Raw genomic sequence first — 19,720 nt, forward strand, 5'->3', positions numbered from 1 at the left:
TTCTACGTAAATATGATGATGATGTGACATGGCGATGCTGTTTTCAATTCTGAAGAGTGACTGTTGGCCCCAGTATAAATGTAAGCTCAGAAGGCATCCAATTAAGGCAAGGCACACAGGCATGCACAAACACACACACACTGCACAGCATACAACTCATTGTCTGCAAATGCTGCAAACAATACAGAAATGCATAAGAGGTAACCATTAGGGTGACAAAAACTGGCAGCCAACACATCAAAAAGTAAAGTCATGGCACTTCAGCTGTCTCCAACTGCCACTTGAACCACTTTAATGGTGTAACGATGAAAATATGACTAGTGTGACTGCATGTGCAAGCTATGCAGCACTTCTGTGAACTGCGCATTGATGGCAGTGATTTCTCGCAGACTTACTCCTGCATTTTAAGGTGCAGACTTATTCAGTGCAGACTAAAATGTAAATGAAATTAACATAAAACACAGTGATCTTTCTAACTTCTTTCATACAGCAACAAATGCCTGCAACAAAGCACAGGCAAGCTTTGTTATCTAAAGTGTTTGCTACATCAGAAATAATTTCAGTGTCCTCAGTGCTTCACATGCGGTCATTTACTTGTATAGAAAACAAGGCTCTCAAATGTTGGTTGTGCTAACACATTAGGCACCACACGCTAAACTCGTGATGTGAATGACTTAACTAACATACTTCTCTAATGAATGTTGCCTAAAAAAATTTTGATAGATAGATTGATTGATGTAAAAATGCTGTACAAATGTCAATGCTTTACCATTTGTAAAACAGTTTCTTTTTAATACATAATATTCAAACCTTAGATTTCTCTATTGTAGATGCTGCAAAACAGTCATCACAGGGGCTGATGAAAAATACATCAAACTGGCATAACACGCCCTGCACTATGTCATTTTTACTATCGTGTACAATTTCCGTCACATAAAATTTAAGACCTAAATTTGGTAGTAAAATGTCCAAGTAATCATTGTAGTCATTACAATTATATAAGCCGTATTGTCGTTTGTAATGGCATGTGGTCAAAAACAATATACTATAAGTTGTCCGTGTTGCGTCCCATAACAACTCTTTATGGACTATGGAAACGGGTCGAAAATGCAGGTTTGCACATAAGTAGTGCTGGCACTCATGAGATACAGCAAGAAAGGCACACCTATGTGCACAAAATGCTTCCAAGCACAAAATACTTGGCTCCCAATTTTTGTGCAATGTCGTCGCATCTGTGCTGTCGTATAAATCTATTCACAATAAATAAAACAGAAGGCACATGGAGCCTACACACAACAGAAAACGGCCGCCTGTCTGAAAAACAATACGACATAACCCTAATTATACACCTTTCTCGCTGCTATGTGGGCAATCCAGCCCTGATGTCTTCGGCAGACGACGTAGGACGTGCTGAGAGGCAGTGCGATGAGGCCAGTGTTGACGTAGTTGGTGCTGATGATGCCACGGAGGGCAAGTCGTCTGAAGGAAGCCGGCACGCTGACTGAAACACCACTGAAACACCTCGAGAATTCCTCGACCATGACACTGAGCCACGCGTAGAGTCACGTGACCTCTTGCGTGTTCTCTCTTCAATCAGTGTAAGCATAACATCTCCTGGGGTCAGGCTTGTCTGCAAGGCTCTCACCACGAACCTGCAAGCAAAATGCACACAGATAATGCACACACAAGAGCAACATGTTTCTCAGAAAATGATACTTTTTTTCTCTACTTTTTTGGAAGATGACTTTTGATATAAATTCTTCACGTCAAACCTCTGACACCGTCGATTTGGTAGGAATTCTAGTATTAATTTGCACACATCCTTTGCATCGAAAATCAACATTGCCATGTTTTATTCTTCTGAAGTCAAGAGGATGCGTTAGCTCTTACTCTCCTATTCAAAGTCAAGACAAGGCAGTGTCTTATCAATTGTGGACACAGTCATGACACTTCTGACAAGTTATGAGCAAAAGTAGTATTTCTTAACAACGTAGCACACACTGTTTGCTTGTAAGATTTGCACTCGCAAGAATTTAGAAAAGATAAAAAGTCTACCACATACTAACTTCCCTGTGAATATTATTCTATTTACTTGAGATGCATTGTTAATAAGGCTGCGCATTGGCGAAGCAAAGTGAGTTTGCTGATTACACTCACTGGTGGGAGTGCTCTGTAGAAGGTTAAGTGAAATAGACGCATTTATTTTAGCAGCTTATTTAAAACTTCATAACAACTGCTCTAAACTAAGGTTAACCATGTGAGTGCCTGTAAATGGCACTAATAACAAGGGACGCTCTCTCTGAATAGCATCACATCTGCCTCTGTGACAGGGGTATTATCTGAGTGGATGGAAGCAGCTCTCACCTGGGCAGGCAGCTGATAACTGGAATGAGCAAGAGGCACAACCAGAACTGGGCAGTGGACATGGCATGTTGCATGACCCAGTACGGGTTCTGGAGGGTGGGGGAGTCGTAGCACACGCTGTTGTACAGAAGGGCAAATCCAAAGTAGACAAAGAAGCTGGCCACTATAGACATGCCATGCATCAGGGTCTGGAAAGATGTCGGGAAAGATACTTGCAGGTGCCAGCCAAATGAAACAAGAAGCTTAACACATATAGGCATAAACGGTGCAAAACAAACAAGGACAAAAAGACACCCAAGCAATGGCACTTGTGCTTTACATATAATATTTTCTTTTTTCTGTCCTCGTTTATTTGACGCCACTGCATCTATACCGAGTGCACAGTTTTGTGCCTTCTGGTGCAGGTGAGGTAGAACATATCTTTATGCAAAACAAAGAGCTCCATTAACTAAACTGAGAGAAAGAATGCTCAATAAAGAAGCGCCATGCATGGCCCAATTCTGAGCTGATAACTAGTCTGAGAATTTCATGAATCAACGCATGTGGTCACATGTGCATTCAAGCGCAATAGGAATTGTAGCACTAGCTGTAACAAGTATTATGGTCAATTAGCATTCCGATGTCTCCCCTTAATACAGACCACAAAGGACAAGTGGAGAGAAGTAACTACAACACGCATGAACCTTTTCAAGCGTTTTTTGAACTGCATTCATGACTAGGCCTATGAGTGATAGGAAGCCTGTGTCGTGCTAATTTGGGTTTGTTGGTGGATACTTGCTTGAAGTGGCATTTACAACAAGACATAAAACAAGTGACAAACACTACAGTCACTCGTATTTACCATCTGTTTCATGTCCTGTTGCTAACAAAGTCTAGAACTACGGAAAGTTAGCTAGCTGGCAGGGATTCATGTCAGAAAAAGTTAGGTGTGTAGACATATATGGACAAGAACTTTTGTTCGTTTCCCCTTGTGTCCATGCCTGCAACTTTTTCGAATGGGAACAAAGTCAAGTTAATTCGTTTTCAACATGCCCTGTGCAGGAAAGGTCTCCAGTATACTACTGCAATCAAGCACGTACCCAGGGCCCCCCCCCCCCCCTCCCCCCCGCCCCCTATCCACCCATGCCACCACCCTCACACACATTCCTAAAGCACCAACAAATCAATCTACTCGGCAGTCAACATTTTGCTGGCTTTTACAGCGAAAGCAGTGTATGACTACCTTCCGTAGTTTTTTTTCGGCATCCGTTAACAGAAAAAATCCTCATGTGGGCCGATCCTGGTGATAGTGCAAAAAGGGGTCTAAGATCAATGGCACATACCCCAAAGGACTCAAACAAAAAAAAAAATTAAATTATGGTGTTTTACGTGCCAAAACCACTTTCTGATTATGAGGCACGCCGTAGTGGCGGACTCCGGAAATTTCGACCACCTGGGGTTCTTTAACGTGCACCTAAATCTAAGTACACGGGTGTTTACGCATTTCGCCCCCATCCCAATGGACTCGGGAACCTATAATGCGCCCTTCGGAATCATCGGGATGGGCCCACGTATGGGGAGCGCTTAACGCCTGCTTCACCTCCGCCGCGGGCGGGCCCGGTAATGCAATATCTTCGTGATTTGACTACGTATGGGGAGTTCTTAATGCCTGCTTCACCTCCGCCGGGGGTCGGCCCGATATTGCACTATCTTCAGGCCGACCCGCGGATGTGAAACACTTCACTTTTCATTTGAGAGCTTTGACTGTCAGCTTTCGCTGCCATTCCATCTTCACAGAGTAGAATAGTTGTCAATTTTTTCACTCCTTCTGGATGGCGGTAGTTATCGGCATCTTCTGGGGTGTGGAGGCCAGTTTTCTCATCGATTCGGTTTCCGCGCGATTAACTCAAGATCAATTCAGTTGTCACAATCTATTGCAGCAGGCAGGGCGTAGTTTATTGTTTTAATTACAGTATTTTATTTATAATGCCCAACACAATTTTTATTTCACCATGTATTCAACGATCACGCGCAACGCTGTTGCTTCGTTAGTTCAACCTTCTTTGTTTAGACTGATCCAGGGGCCAGCAAAGGGATTCGATTTATAGTCAGCTGGTCTGTATGCTTGTGGAATGAGTTGTGGCCGGAGAAAACGACAATTGGGTTTAACTTTTCCTTTTGCTTGATTATTTCCTCGAGTGATGGCTCGCCGCAACGCTGGAAGATTCTCGAAACCATATATCTGCGATATGCGTTAGATAAGGAGGAAAATAAAATATTACGAAACAGTGTCCAACTTCAGACATTGCAATAACCGTTCTAACCATAAGCAATATGACTGTCAGCTGTTACCTCGTCTGGTTTTTCCCTAATTGTACAGCACTTTCTGAGCAAAATTGGCAACTGGAAACAAGAGTCGCAAGGAGATGAGAAATTAAGCGATCTACTATATTATTTAAAAAGGAAGTAGAGGAAACACCGCCGGATGTGGAGAATAATTCCGTGTGTTTTGAATGATGCTTCTACAGTTATCACTCGAGCCGTAGCCACTTCCCTGTTGTGCTAATGGGGGTGTTTTTCTAACCTTCCGTGGTGGGCGCAATACGTCTAGAACCGCAGCGTCCTGCTCTCTATGTAGTTTTATGGGATTCGTGACCACGCATCGTTATGTAACTTCCCAAATAACAACACGAGTCGGTTTTGGCACTTGGTTGAGCTGTAAACAGGGATCCAAAAGAACTGTGATTGTTGCAAAAGTATTCATTTCTCTGTAATTCTTCCAGAGCTAATTCAAAAACCACAACTAGAAATCTTTATTTCGCACTTTCGCTTGTTAACTTGTTCTTGGCAAGGTTCTTCCTGCGCATCTTTCATGCACGAGTCCATTTGATGTGGTTCGCTGTTTGCCAAGTAAAGAACAGGTGTATCTCATAGGCGTACCTGTGAGATACACGTTATTTCAATTCTCTTTTGTGGGTTTACTGGTATTTATGGCGAATGGTGGGATCATTCACATTTTTACTAGTAAAAGTACCCTGCCCCTCATTTGCACAGAAAAGTTACCTTGGGTTGGGCCCCGCCCGAAAAAAATCCTGCGTACGTGCCTGACTGCAATCATATGCTGTGATATCCAAAAGGTGTTCTAAAGGCTCGTACAAGCCAAGAGACAGCGCAAGCAAAGTGAAACGCGTGCTTCGTGACTGTGTTTCACAAAAAGCTTTATTAGTGCTCTGTGGCAGTGTAGTAAGGTCCATTGATTTTGGCTGCCATCTACTGACTTACCAATAAATGGCATAATCTATTGATGCTTGTTCTGGTAAAATGCATGTACATTCACTTTTAAAGCTTCACTACGACAGCAGAAGTAGGTTTTAAATTATCAGTTCACATTAATTCACTTCAAAATTCACTTAAAAAGCTTGAGATGTGCCATTTTTATAACACGAAAGAATAAATAAGCTTTTGCTTGTGAATGGAATGATAGCTTGTCACCTGTAGCAGATAGTAGATGTAGCACCTGTAGCAGATAAAATGAAGACCAAGCTTACTTTCCCTCAAACTGTGTGAAGTGTGGTACCATTGATATTAGTGCAACATCATAGAATTCACATGATCTCCATGCATTTATGCTGTCTTTGTGCACAAAACTTTTTTTAAGGTCTTGCAAGGCTTAGTTACTTTTGAATTCAATGTAGTCATTGGCTATTGATAGTAATACTATTATAAAGGGGCACTAATGCAAAACAACAAATCAATTTAAACTGATAAGGCATTTTTTGAAAACTCTGTTGTCAATGATTACACGATAGTAGGTCGATTATTATAAAAGAAAATGAAGCTGAAAGTTTCATTTTTTGAATTTCGCGCAGAAATCACAGAGCAGGTATGTCAGTGAGATGTGTGGGGATCGCACGCGCATCCCGATATCTCCGGAGCGGCCATGCGGTTATCACGCGATAATCACGTGCTCGCTCGCGGAGGGTAGCAGGGAGAGGGCACCTTCGCCGCTCCCGCTGCTCTTCGTGCCTGGCCGCGACGCTGCAGCCAAGGCACCCCACCCCTTTCCCCCCTTTCCCTTTCTTGGAACCGGGGAGACTCCCTCTCTGCCGCTCGGGAAGAAGCGGTATTCCCTCGATGCACCGTTGTCTTTCGGCTGAGGAGCTTGCGACAGGCCGCATCTCAATTCAGCCACTGAGACCGCCGCACACCGTCCCCCTGTTGCGTTCGCACTTTGTGAGCGACTGACCGCCCCAGTACCCGAGCGCGGATCCACTCTGGGTGAGCTGAACTCTTATCAGCCTCTTTTGTGGTTCCCACATTGTGCAGTATTTCGCCCCAGAGGTGCGGAACGCTCCGCCGCTGTGGTTTTGTTTTGTGTTGTATTTGTATGTGTGGTTTGCTGTTGTTGTCCAGTTGGTACATTTGTACGCTAAGGTGAATAAACACCTTAGGTCGAGACTCACCCTGTCCCCCCTGGCCTGAACCCGCCGTGGTCGCAACTCACTGCGAACCGCGGGTTAGGGGTCACAGCTCTGACTGTTAGGGCTGCTGCGAAAGTGCTAGGGAGCGACTGCCGCTCCGCTGGCGCTGTGCGATCCAGAGAAGGGTCAGGTGCGCACGCGCGAACTTGAGTAATACCCCTATAGATGTTACGCATTTCAAGGTAGTTTAAGTTCACAAAACTTGTCATATCCAGTCTTTGTCTCCTTTAGAACACGATGTAGTCAATCTTCACCACTAAAGGATTATCTGGGCCCTAGCAGACGCTGTCAAAATCCTTTACGTCAGAGTGAGCTAGTGTGGGAACTGCAAGGCGGCGTTGCCACTCATCTTTCGTGTTTTTCATTTTTCTCTGGCTTACCAAGCCTCTTCTCAGGGGTAGGAGTGGTGTGTTTGGTATTGTGGGAGAGTAATTTACTGATACAGAAGAAATAACTTTTCTCTTTAGTGTCCCTTTAACTTGCCTGAAGAGGAGACTCCATATTCACTATGACTCAGAAAGCTGGAACAGAAATGTTGAGCTGACAATGCTGCCCATCTTTTCTCTTTGCATCATTCCTAGCTTACAAAGCCTCCGCTTATGGTAAAACTGACCCATTTTGTTTACTCCAGACAAGAGATATATTATTCAAATCATGAACTCTATTGATCAAATTTAACTTAGTATGTACTTATATTTAGTGTGCCTTTAGGTGCACCTAGCACCATAACACTTTTTTTTTTTTTTTTTGCAACCAGACATGCAGCTCATGTACACAGTGCCACACATTCGCTTTGTAACTCAGGAACGGTCCTCTCACCCAAGACTTGCACTCAATGGCAACGTGCAGCATCTGGACACAGAAGCATGCGGTGCATATGGTGGTCCCAAACTCCCAGATGTCCACATCGCTGTCATAGTACACCTTCCGACGTTGTTGTTTTTGCAGTGCACATGTGATAGTGAATGAGGGGAGGGAGGTGGGGGAGGGGGAAGAAATCGGGGAAAGGGAGATGAAGGAGATGAGAGGTGCCGGGGAGTGGGAAGGGAAAGCACGAGGGCGGGGAGGAGGGACAACCAAAGGAAAAGCATGTCAACTAAAGAAGGCTCTCTACTGTGAGATCTCTGTCACTGCAGCAAAATTAATGGGGGCTGAGGCAGCAGAAACAAAACAAAGAGAAGCAAAGATAAATGCACTGCATTAGAAGTCCCAGGCGAAAGCGGTATAGTGGTAATGTCGGCCTGCCTTTAGCAATCATGGATGGGTGAAAACGCATACATGCAGAAAAGGCATACACTCGTAGATAGATTGACTGTTTCTTTAAGCCACGCTTCTTGTGTTGGCAGGTTCCAAGACACAGGTTAGAAAAAATGGCACATTCTAACCTACAGTTCCTAAAATGTAATGTTCCACTATATGTTAGGGCATTAACAAGTTAAAGGTTTACATTCGAGAGCTAAAATTGTGCAAGGAAACAATTTTACCACCTAAGTTATGCATCACATGTGATAATTTTACCTGCCCAAACTCAACACATTTGGCAACCAGTGGTTCAGTAAGAAATATTGAAGTATACGAGCAAGAACTGCACGTGTAACATGGTTTATTTTTCTGCGAAAGCTGTCATAACAGTAATACAGGCAAATTTTTCCTTTTATTTTGTTATTTATACTGTTTGCATAACACAATTACCCTAAATGTGCTTTATTCTACTAAATATACTTGTTGTACTTATGAGGAAAACTGGCGAGAATTGAGGCTACGCATAACAATACTAAAAGAGCATCAAAACGCCTCTGTAAATAATCTGCAATGGCAAAAAATAAGGAAGAACTAGCTGGGCAAGAAAGCAATTGCAGCTAGGGCAAAACTACAGCCATGAAAGGGTTCTTAGACAAACAGAATGAGAAAAAGATGGGACAAGAGCAGTTAATTGCAACATGGAGAAAGATGGCACAACCAAATAAGTTTGCCAATGCTGTGCTCTTTGAAAACATGCAGGAGTCAGCAAATCTCTATACTCACAAAAAATGGCACAAAGAAGATGATAATGCTCTGGTACAATGCATCAAGCATGTTGACCCAAAATGAGTACTTGGTGTATGTCTGAAAGAAAACGAGTTACAGATCAGTGAGCAAGAAATGGGAAGAAAGCATGCTGTTTTGCATTCCAGCCTTGAATCAACTACTCTGAACACCATACAACAGACAACAATTTCAGTTAATTATTTGTCTGGTGAACCACACTACAAGAGACACAATATCCATGACCTCCAGTGTTATCTACCATAGCACAATATCTAGTTCCTTAGAACGTTTGATTTGCTGTCGTAAGAGCAAAAGAAATTGTTCAGGCCACAATAGCCCCGAAGTTATGCTTAAAGATACTTGTTATTTGCAATTAAGAAACAATCATTCATGTGGCTCAAACCACAGTGCTAGTATATCACTTGACAGTGGCACAGGCCATCACTCAAGCAATCATTACATTCCCAAATGTGCCTCGATTTGGCACTCTTCCTCAATTCCAGTGTTGACAGCAGTGTTGTATAGTGTGTTTGTAAGCATGTGTGTGGGTGACGTAGAGTGAATGAGTATTGTGTTGCTGCAGGCTTGCCTAGCATCGCGAAACTGATCTGGGCAGATTCCTCACCTTCCACTACTACTCATGAGCTAAGAAGCAGGAGAAACACCACCTGCCAAGGAAACATATGTCCCTCTGAGCAACTGCAGGCACTGACAATTTTCTGCAAGGAAAACTTGGCTATTAGAAAAGTTACTATGCATGTCCAAATGTTGTGTTCTCCTGTCAGTGCAGTATCTCAGGGCTGCCAAACCTATATGCACGGTTAGTCCAGTTCTAGTGTGAAGCTACCCACTTTGGACTTTCGGCCTGGCGTATAAAGGGCTGGCCTCTTGAGCAGGAGGTGGGCAGGGCAGTCCTGGTCATAGATGCCCAGGATGAGCGGAGGCAGCGAGGTGAACAGCACATTGTACAGCATCAGATAAAGCTGGTCAATCATGACTGCTCCTGTGAAGCCACAATACAGCTGGTACCAGAAGAGGATGAAGATGAATGCCTGCAATAAGGACAAGGCCAACTATGAGACAGCCAGACAGCTGCAATCACAATTCCATCATTGTGGCGAGCTTGCACTTGTGCTTACTTGGCTGAATGATTGACTGGGTTCCACATCCCAAAGCTACATGTGAGCTGGCCTTGAATGACACAGCATGGAAAACCTCAGGCTAAGTGCATGTATAACTGGGGTTCTCTGTGGCACAGGCTTTTTGCATCTTGCACAAATTGATATATTATTGCTGCGGCAAAGAATAGAACTAGCTCTAATAGAGCAAAATTCTGGCATCTCCTAGTCAGGTATATCCAGTTAATGTACCCAGTTTAATCCAGTAGAGACCGACAAATAGCTCATAACCAAGATATCACATTAAACACAAAAACATTCTTTTTATATCAGATTTTTGTCTGACCACACATTTGTTACATATTGGAGGGGGGGGGGGATATCGGTAAAAACATGTTAGATGTACTTCACTATACAGTAAAGCCTCGTTGATACGTAGTTGGTGGGGAACATAGATCAAATATGCACTAAGTGATGTACTAATTAACCGACAATGGCAGATGAGCGGCTGTAGACTTACTGGCCAAAAAACGTGTCAATTCTCGCTGAAACACACTTGCAGGCAAGTTTTATTTGTGAGCAGGCAGCAAAAAATCAGTGATTTTCACTTGCTGCCGTGGCGGCCTTGCAGCGGCGATGGCATCCTCAAGCACAGCCAGTTGCTTCATCACGCCCCACTTCTCTGCGAACGACCTCATGATGGTCATGCACTAGCCATGTTGGATACCGCAGGCCCATCATTCACGTCGTCATGCATGACAACAACGTGGAAGTGCTAGAAGCTATGGGAGCAGGAAACATGTCACTACTACCCTGTTTTGATGTTACTATCGATGGCAAATGCAGAACGGGAAAGGTTTGTGCGCTGTAATTTCGCTATCTGTGGTCTGCATGCATTACATTTGTTCGATACCAAGCTTGTATGTGCCGTAAAATGAAGTAAATACTACGCATTAATCGTTTGGCATGCGTTAAAGGGACTGACAAGGGCCAGAATGTGTTGCGAGACATTAATGGAAATGAAATTACCATGATTTAAAGTGATAGAATCCAGCATGCTGTTCGCAATTTAAGTAATAATTGTAATTTTACATTGGCAAAAGAAGTCTCAAAAACCAGTAACAGCACGGCCTGCTGGTGAAATCTTGGTACTTCGGATGCAGTACAAGAGATTACTACACGTAAGTCCTCTGTTATTAAGTATAGTAAACTTATTGCTTAAATTTGCTGTTACTATATTATTAGACACTTAAGCTTTCTTTTATGCATATCATGAGGTAAAGAAAGTTTATGCTAATGAACAGCACACACATCCCACAATGCATGGCGGCGCACATGCTACTGTATACGTGCGAGTTTGTGAGTAGGTACCCAGAGTTCTGTTGTCTCTCTATGAGATATAAAATGCCATCGACTAGTTGTGCCGTAAATTAGTGCCAGCACTACAATATTAGCACACAAGTGACTATGGCAACACGCTGAACTTCATATCATGTGTAAACGCATTGTTTCGCTTTCAGAAGCTTGGCTTGGCTAAGGAACCCTCTCCACTGGTTAGTAACCAAAGCAGTTGAACAGGAAACCATGAAAATATGTAGCTGTTAGTGTATAAATAATTTAACATTTCAGTAAACAGAAATCACCGGAACATCTGATTGATAACCAAAATAGGTAATACTTTCTCGCAGCTATGGCCGAGCTTGTCAGCTGCCTCACGCCAATGCCGTCGTATAATCGTTATCGTGCTCGCCTATCACTGTTTTCAGCATGCTTCCTGTGAACGACTACATCCTCACTAAAGATAATGAAATTAGCATAAAAAAATGTTCCACGGCAATTTTCACGTTTCCACTTCATGATTAGGCACTCCAACCGGTAAGCTTCCCACTGCTCTAAAGAAATGGGTACTATGAAAATTGGTTATCAGTCCCTTCAGGCAACTACAGCGTGAGCAGTCAACAAATACATTAGGTTAAATGGCGACAGGGTGAGGGGTTCATCGCGACCACATTTAAACCGGAAAGACTTATTAAGCGGGTACATATTAACATGCCAGCCAACTCTTCTGAATTCTCCGTAAAATGTACGAATTTCGAGCAGTCTTACGATTTTATGAATCTAGCTTTAAATTTTACGGAAAACATCTTATTTGTGAAAAAGAAACGTGAAAATGTAGTAAAACTACACCCTGGTAGTTTACGCCACCACAACAGGGCAATACGTATGCGTGGTATCATCATCAGCAGCTGCAAGGTTGTAGTGACTTCTGTCGTCTACTAGGGGGTCACGAATCCGTATCCAAACCTTGATTGTGCCGATAGCGCCTCTAGCACCTCCGCAAACCTGGTGTCATGCTGTTTCCTTTGTTCGCATGGGTGCGTGGGTTAGGACTTCAGTCAGCTTCAGTCACTGCAGTGTTGGCCTCGCCTTTTGTGACTAGCTGCTGCATCAAACGCAGTGTGGTTCCGGCCTGTAGTGGCTTCGCAGTGCAATGACGGGCTCGAAGCCCCGACAGTACTTTGAAAGTGTTTTTGAAATCGTACACGGCAGAATTTCTGTGCTTCGTGCCGTTGAAGAAAGGGGAGAAGTTCGGATTCTGCACCACGTGTGCCTATGATGTGAAGATCTCGCATGGCGGCAAGTCTGACATCAAAGTTCACATCACTTCGAAAAAGCATCAGGAGTACGTGCGAGCCGCGGACAGCCAGCCAAGCCTAGCTAAATTTGTACGCAGCGACAACGACTTCGGTGTGATTTGTGCAGAATGCCTCTTCACGGCAGTTTTAGTTGAACACAACATCCCGTTGAGTGTCGGCGATCATGCCGGACTGCTTCTCTGGAAGATGTTCCCCAAGTGCAAAGAAGTGAAACGTTACGCCTGCGGAAGAACGAAGACAACGTCAATTGTTCGGGAAATGGCCGTGAACGCGGAGACTCCTTTGCTGGATGCTCTAAAACAGCAATAATTTTCTATCGCTGTGGATGGCAGTAACAATAGGGATTACCCTATTGTTGCGACATATTTCGTTAAAGAAACGAATAGTAGAGTCAAAAGCCGCCTTCTTTGCCGCAGGACAATCCAAGGGGGAGCGACGGGTCACAAGATTGCAAATCTGGTTCTGGACGAGATGAAGTCTCAAAATTTGTCTGTTGGAAACCTGTTGGCTATGTGTTTGCACAATGCCAATGTCATGATTGGCAAAAAAAAAAGAAAACTGTTTCTACTGTATTGAGAGAAGCTCAACCAGGTTTGAAAAGGGTTGGTTGCCTGTGCCATCTCATATACTTGGCCACCCCAAAAGAACTTCATGTTTTCCTGTAAAGGTTGATGAAGCTTTGGTTGACATTTCTTTTTTTACCTAGAGAAAAGCTCGTGATGGAAAGGTCAGAAAGATGTTGAAGCATTCGCCGACACGTTGGCTGTCGTTTGGAAAATGTTTGAAGAGGCTGCTTGACCAGTGGAAACCAGTACTCAGCTTTTTTCTCATCTGAAACAAAGCAGTGCAACAAGCAAAGCTAGTTTTTGGAGCCATACCAAATTCTGAAGACTTCCTCACAAACCCCCAAGAACCCTAGACTGACCCCAAAGTCTGCTGCACATCTTTACAAGGCTGCTGCAGGCCACGGGAGAAAAAAGCACCAACGGCGATGGACTCTTGCTAAAGAGGAAAGGAGCTCATTCTGAATCTTAAGCAAAAAAACTGAAACTTCATACCAAAGGTTCTGGGGAAGCCAGCCGTGTGACCCGAGAGGAGTGACTGTTTTATTTTTTGTCATTGGAGCTAAACAGGGCATGCTGTCTTTTTCTCCAAAATGTTATACTGCTTTTTGAGAAGGCAAACCGTCTTCTCCAGGCACAGGCTCCTCAGATTCATGTACTGAGGGGCCTCTTGAACCGCCTTTTCAGATTCTCCTGACTAGATTTGTGAGCCCAGGTGTTGTCAAGGCATGTCATTTATTGCTGGAAGTTGACTATGGAGCTGCAGAGAACCAGAAAGGTGAAGAAGACATAGTCATTGGCAGCACAACTAACTCTGTGGTTGAGGCAATGAGCTGCATTGAGAGAGAGCAGTTCTCTACTGTACGTCTGTACTTAACGGCAGCATGCGATTACATTCGCCACAAATTCCCACTAGAAGACGTCAATCTCAAGATGGCTGAAGTTGCTCAATACAAGCTCTGGAAACTGCTTCATTCAACAGCGTACATCATTTTATTATGGCATTCCCTGCTATCCTACACCAGCAGAGTGGCGAATCAAAAGAAGAAGCAATCTACACACTTGAAGTCAAGTTTGCCAACTTGCAAGCATATCAGGTTCCAGCCGACATATTGAATGAGCCAAGGTGCGACGTGCAGTGGTCGCAATTAGGAAGCGTTCGAAGCATCAACGGATCGCTCAGGTTCCACAGAATTTCAATGGTTATGCTGGGTATTCTCTCTATTCCCCACAGCAATGCTGAATGTGAGAGAATATTCAGCATTGTGAACAAAACTCGAATGGAGTTTTGCTCATCTGTGTGTGAGAAAACACTAGAAAGTCTGCTGATGATCAAGGGGCACCAGGGTAGTTCTTGCTATGAGCAAACCTACACGGAGAAGTTTCTGAAGCAGGCAGACTCGGCAACAGCAAAATGACTGCAAAAATAAATTGTGCCCCAATGGAGTTCTTGCTCTTTGCCACAATAGATTTATGAATTTCCAAATCTTCAGGTTGGCAGGTAGGTATTAACAAGGTTTTACTGTATCCAATAATTTGTTATACTTATGTTTGTTATACGTACTGAGGTTCAACTGTATAAAAACACCAGCAACCCGATGCTCAGCTGCAGAATTCCAGAACCACCGATTTCCAATAGGAAGTCACTGTACCTACTGAAAGCGATGTTTCTAGGTGCTATTCTACAAAAATATATATACCTATCCAAGCAACTACAGAGTCAGTGCGGAACAGCCTATTCCACAAGTGAAACATAAAGATAATTCAAGACTACACTGCTAATATAACTAGGAGTCTGAAGGCCAAACACATGGGCAGCTCCATGAAACAGGCAAAAGATGCAAAGTAATTGTAGCATTTGAGTTCAGTGCAAACAACCATGCTTCAGTAGTGTCAAAAGGCTAATTCATTATTTACTTAGCGACTGGTTCTAGTGTCCACTAGTGGGTTAACACTTTTGACAAATTGCACTGCATTAAAAAAGAAAAAAAAAAGAAGGACCTAATAGGCAGTGAGCACGGAAAATGCAAGCAAAAATCAAGTTGCAGCAGCACACACTGGATCTAACAGTCAGCTCTGTAGCTGCAGTAACAAAGTGAGACGATCTGTACTGCATGGGATGATGGATTACTGAAGCAATTAAGATTGCAGTGAGGAATGTGTATCAGTGAATATTGCAAGGAAACAAAGATATCTATGTAGGAAAGCTGAGAAAGTTGTACAAGACCTGTCAACAATGAACTATCAGGCATTGGCGGAGAGTGGCACAATAAAACCAACAAAGGCTTTCAACAGCTCTGGTGACACAAAAGTCTAAATTGTTAAGTAGCTGTGAAAAATCGCAATGTAACACTGCAAAATGTGGCAATGAGATAGCAGGAGGGACGTACAGCGTTCTTGTAGAAAAAGTAGACTACAGCCCGGGCCAGCCGGTCATAGCACCAGTGTCCGTGGACTAGAAGCAGTCGCTCAAGGTAGCGAAAACGGGCGAGGGCAAAATCGCTTGCCATGACAGCCTGCATGCCTTCCTGACCGCTGATGCCAACACCTATGTCAGCTGCTTGGATCATGCTCACATCATTGGCACCGTCACCTGAAAACAACAGTGCAGACAAAGTCATCATTGCTGGACAGCGTAAATTTAGTACAATAAATTAACATCAAATAATAATTAAAATCAAGTGATAATCAAAAGGCACAAGTTCTATTCTACAGTTAAAAGCATTACACCTTCTTCACCCAAAGTTAAGAACGTCAGGTGACAACTTATTGGTTTCTTTGTGAACACCTGCGAACAGCAAGAAAAGACGGTACAGAACCTGCAAGTAATTCTATCTCACAGCCACATACAGGAGTAAAACAACTCAATATTAAAAAAAAATATATGCTACTAGTCAAATTAACAAAGCTCTGGTGGATATAATGTTTATGTAACTGTCCTTGCTCATATAGCAGTGGCTCTTCATTGAAAATGTGCTTCAATTTTTTTTAGAAAATGAATGAGAAATGCTGGATGAAAAGCAGCAGAGTAAAACTTACCAATGGCAAGGGTCAACACGTTCAGCCTGTCTTTAACGAGATTCACAACACACGCCTGGAAGAGGGTTAAAAGAAATGTCACCTTAAACCATTTTAAACAAAATCTTTTGATCTAGAGCTAGTGCTGGAACATTTCAAGCTATAAATTGCCAGAGCTACATTTTTCCTGGCGACAAAATTTTGTGAATGCATAAAGGATGAAATATTCCCGTAGTGCTTAAAACACTTAAATTACACAGCCCGAGTTGGCAGTGTGAGAGCTGAAGCAACGCAAGTGAATTCAACCTGTCTGTAGTTAAATAAAAGGTGTCTCAGCGATTACTGTCTTGGTTAGAAGATTCAATACAAATTGGCAACTTCTGCTGCTGGCCAAGGTTAATAGCTATGGTGTGCATGAGAAGTTATGAGATAATTTCCAATAAGACCATTATTATTAACTATACTAATTAGTGTTTACTTACTTACCATACTGCACACCCATGAGTTAAAGTATTTGGACCACAGGGTTGCTGAGAAAAAGTGAATTTGTAATTAAGTCACAAGAATTGAAATTGAGGAGTGCACTGGTAAGTTCATAATGCCAAGGTTGGACTGTGGTCCTTGAGTCCAACTTGCATTCATAGGCTGCGGAGAAAGTCTGCCTTATGGTGGAATCCGTGGTCCATATACTCATGCTCAAGGGAGTACGCATTATGACTGCAGAATACAAGCCAGTCAATGCTCAAGGCATGCCCAGTTAGTAGGAATTCTGAAACTACTGCTGGCTAAGGGACATTGATCACAAACCATGCCGTGACATTCTTGCAGTCCATAAGGAAGGCTTTTTGAATAAATGCTAAGAAGAATGCTAATGCATTTCAAGGATGGATACTGATACTTGTGCAAGTCTTAGGAATCCTATTCAGTGGTTTCGATATTGCAATTGAAACATGGGCCCTAAGTCACTAATTACAATGTAAATAACCAAACATTAGTTAATAAATGACCTGACTGGCATTAATTTGATGTCTGCTGGTACTATGAATCATGGGAAGCAAACATGACCACTCTGTTCATTTTGTAATGCACTCAGTACCACCGATAACCAGAGAAGGACGCACCAGACCTGGACGGCAACGCACAATGTGTGTTCTACGGCGTCCTTCTGCGGTTATCAGTAGAACACAGTGCATTACGAGGTCAATGAACACAATTAGCCCAATTTTTCGTCATGCTGTGACCACTCTAACTCGAATATTCCTGTTCTGAATATTGGGAGACAGTCATCTCCGAACCACTCCACGGTAGAGATCACAATGCGCTCCAATATCACATGCATTAACTTCAATAGCCTAGCAACATGCTGCCCACCTTTTGTAGGGGTGTGGCCCGGCAGCACAGCACCACGCTGCACTGCTGCGCCAGACGAAGGAACAACTGATCCACAGAGTGTTCGAGGATGTAGCTTAGTGTGCGACCATCAATAACCAGCGCCCGCTTCTTTCGGTGCCGAAGGGAGGCCCCAAACCGTGGTTGCATGTCATCCACCGGCTCGCTTATTGCCAGACCACGCCTCCCAAAGAGGAAGTTGGCAAGTCGTGACAGAAGCGTGGAAAAAGAGCGCTGCCTCTGGGTTTCCTCCATGTCTGCCGTGAAGCAGGTCAGGCACCGGTCGATTTGCTCTAGGTAGAAGCGAATGGTCTCCTCAGTGGCCTCCTGCAAGCATTGAAGAAAACCATACACTAGAATGTAGTCAAGGGTAGAATGAAAGCTTGTGATGTTGAGTGTCACAACAAATAAATTTTTTAGTTTACTGGCCAAGTGAAGGCGTAAAATAAAAATTATGCAGAAGCCGCTACAGAAGTTTTTCATTAATTTACTGTCTCGAATGCCACTCGCTGCTGCTGAGCATTTCAACTTTTAGCAAAAGGAACTTCACATGTGGCATCGCTCTTCAGTGATCGATGGGCCACTCCATCTGGAACCATCTCTGCAGTGTTACACAAAGTGCAGGGTGTCTATCAAGTTGACATTTCTGAATTCTCTGAGTTTTCCACGTTTTCCCTGAGTGCCTTTGCAAAATTCCCCTAGTGACACAGAACTTTGTTTTATGTCAAGACGAGCTGACACAATGTCACTCGATGCTGTCACTCTCCAGTAAGGTTGTTAAAAAATAAGAAAAGCTACTTAATCCAATTTGAAAAGTAAAGAGTAGTGTTTATTTTATTCAAAAAAAAAAAAAAAAAAACAGACGGGAGCGGTTAGTAAAATGCACAGCAAATCAAATAGCTTCGGAAAACATGGTAAGGTACATTGCAAATCGAGTTGAACATGTTCAAATACGAATAAAGAGAGATGCATACAGAAGCAAATATTTTCGAATCTGAGCTATTTGTATCAACTGATAGCAAGCGCATTGGTATGAGGCCAGAACTTTGTCACGAGTGAGATTCTCTCCCAGCAGCTGGAAAGTCAACCTCAACTGCCCTGACATACTCTCTGCCCGCGCACAATGCCTCAGTGTTGCCTTTCACTGCTTTAAAAAGTTTATTTTGGTTTGGACGAGGGACACTTACACCTCGGCATCAGCCAACACTTTGTTTTTTGAGCTCAAGCTCCTTCAAAGAAGTAGTGGCATACGAATCCTTTCCTGTTCATTCCTCAATGTGTCGATCCTTTCTGTTCTCATTCTCCTTACGCTGCGTGTTCACCCCACGGACCATGTGAAGCATCCTCTTGGTCAGTAGTACAGTCAACATCCGATTTTTCGGATTCCTTCAGGGCCACAAAAACATACGAAAATCGGGTAGTTCGAAAAAATGAACTTGTCTTTTACTGCCCTGAAGGGCCCAAATCACCACAGGCACATCCGAAGAAGCTCTGAAGGCCTGCCAGTACATTTGTTAGGCATATCGGTGCTCATACTGAGACAGGAGATGGCGAGTGCACGCGTGTGCAATTAAGGAATACATACTGGGCCCCGTGACAATTGCCTCTTAGCACACTTGTTAAGCTTCACCGCAATACTTTGCGTATGCTTCACCTCGTAGCACTTCTGTATAGGGGCGAAGCTTACGAGGGTGGAAATATGGACTTGGTCAGTCATCATTGCAAGGTATCTGTATAGCGCAACAAAGCAAGGACACAAGAAGAAACGAAGATGAAGACAAGCGCTAATTATCAACAACGAAAATTTTACTTCCGTGATCGGTCATACTTATACCCCCAAAGAACAACGTGTCCATGTCAGTCATGTTGCCCACTTCTAGAAGATACAACTATTATAGTTAGGGATAAGTGCGAATGTGTAAGACTAATAATAGAAGCGGAGCAGACCCTCTCGGCTGCTGACCAATGCATCAGCAAACTGTCACTGTCATTGTCCGCAAAAGAGTTGGATTATTTGCGCATGGCATAAAAGCTGAACTGCATTTCCCATATTTCATTTAGATTTTCTAGTTTTTCTTGTGTTTTCCTGTTGTATTGGTTTTAGATTGTTTTCACACCGTAAT

General features: G+C 43.3%; 1 protein-coding gene across 1 annotated transcript in view; it reads right to left on the reverse strand.

Annotated features, from left to right (window-relative positions):
- Nucleotides 1-778: 778 nt before the first annotated feature.
- Nucleotides 779-19,720, reverse strand: part of LOC126535958 (phospholipid-transporting ATPase VA-like) — a 214,125-nt gene continuing 195,183 nt past the window's right edge. The window contains exons 16-23 of the mRNA XM_050182831.3: nt 17,580-17,924; nt 16,230-16,284; nt 15,581-15,783; nt 9,704-9,904; nt 8,850-8,930; nt 7,644-7,748; nt 2,365-2,552; nt 779-1,652 (exon numbers count right to left, since the gene is read on the reverse strand). Of these exons, the coding sequence (XP_050038788.1) occupies nt 1,361-1,652; nt 2,365-2,552; nt 7,644-7,748; nt 8,850-8,930; nt 9,704-9,904; nt 15,581-15,783; nt 16,230-16,284; nt 17,580-17,924 (1,470 nt within the window). The 3' untranslated portion in view covers nt 779-1,360. The remainder of the gene's footprint in view (nt 1,653-2,364; nt 2,553-7,643; nt 7,749-8,849; nt 8,931-9,703; nt 9,905-15,580; nt 15,784-16,229; nt 16,285-17,579; nt 17,925-19,720) is intronic.

The sequence above is a fragment of the Dermacentor andersoni genome, chromosome 4, assembly GCF_023375885.2.
Source record: "Dermacentor andersoni chromosome 4, qqDerAnde1_hic_scaffold, whole genome shotgun sequence".
Classification (NCBI taxonomy): Eukaryota; Metazoa; Arthropoda; class Arachnida; order Ixodida; family Ixodidae; genus Dermacentor; species Dermacentor andersoni.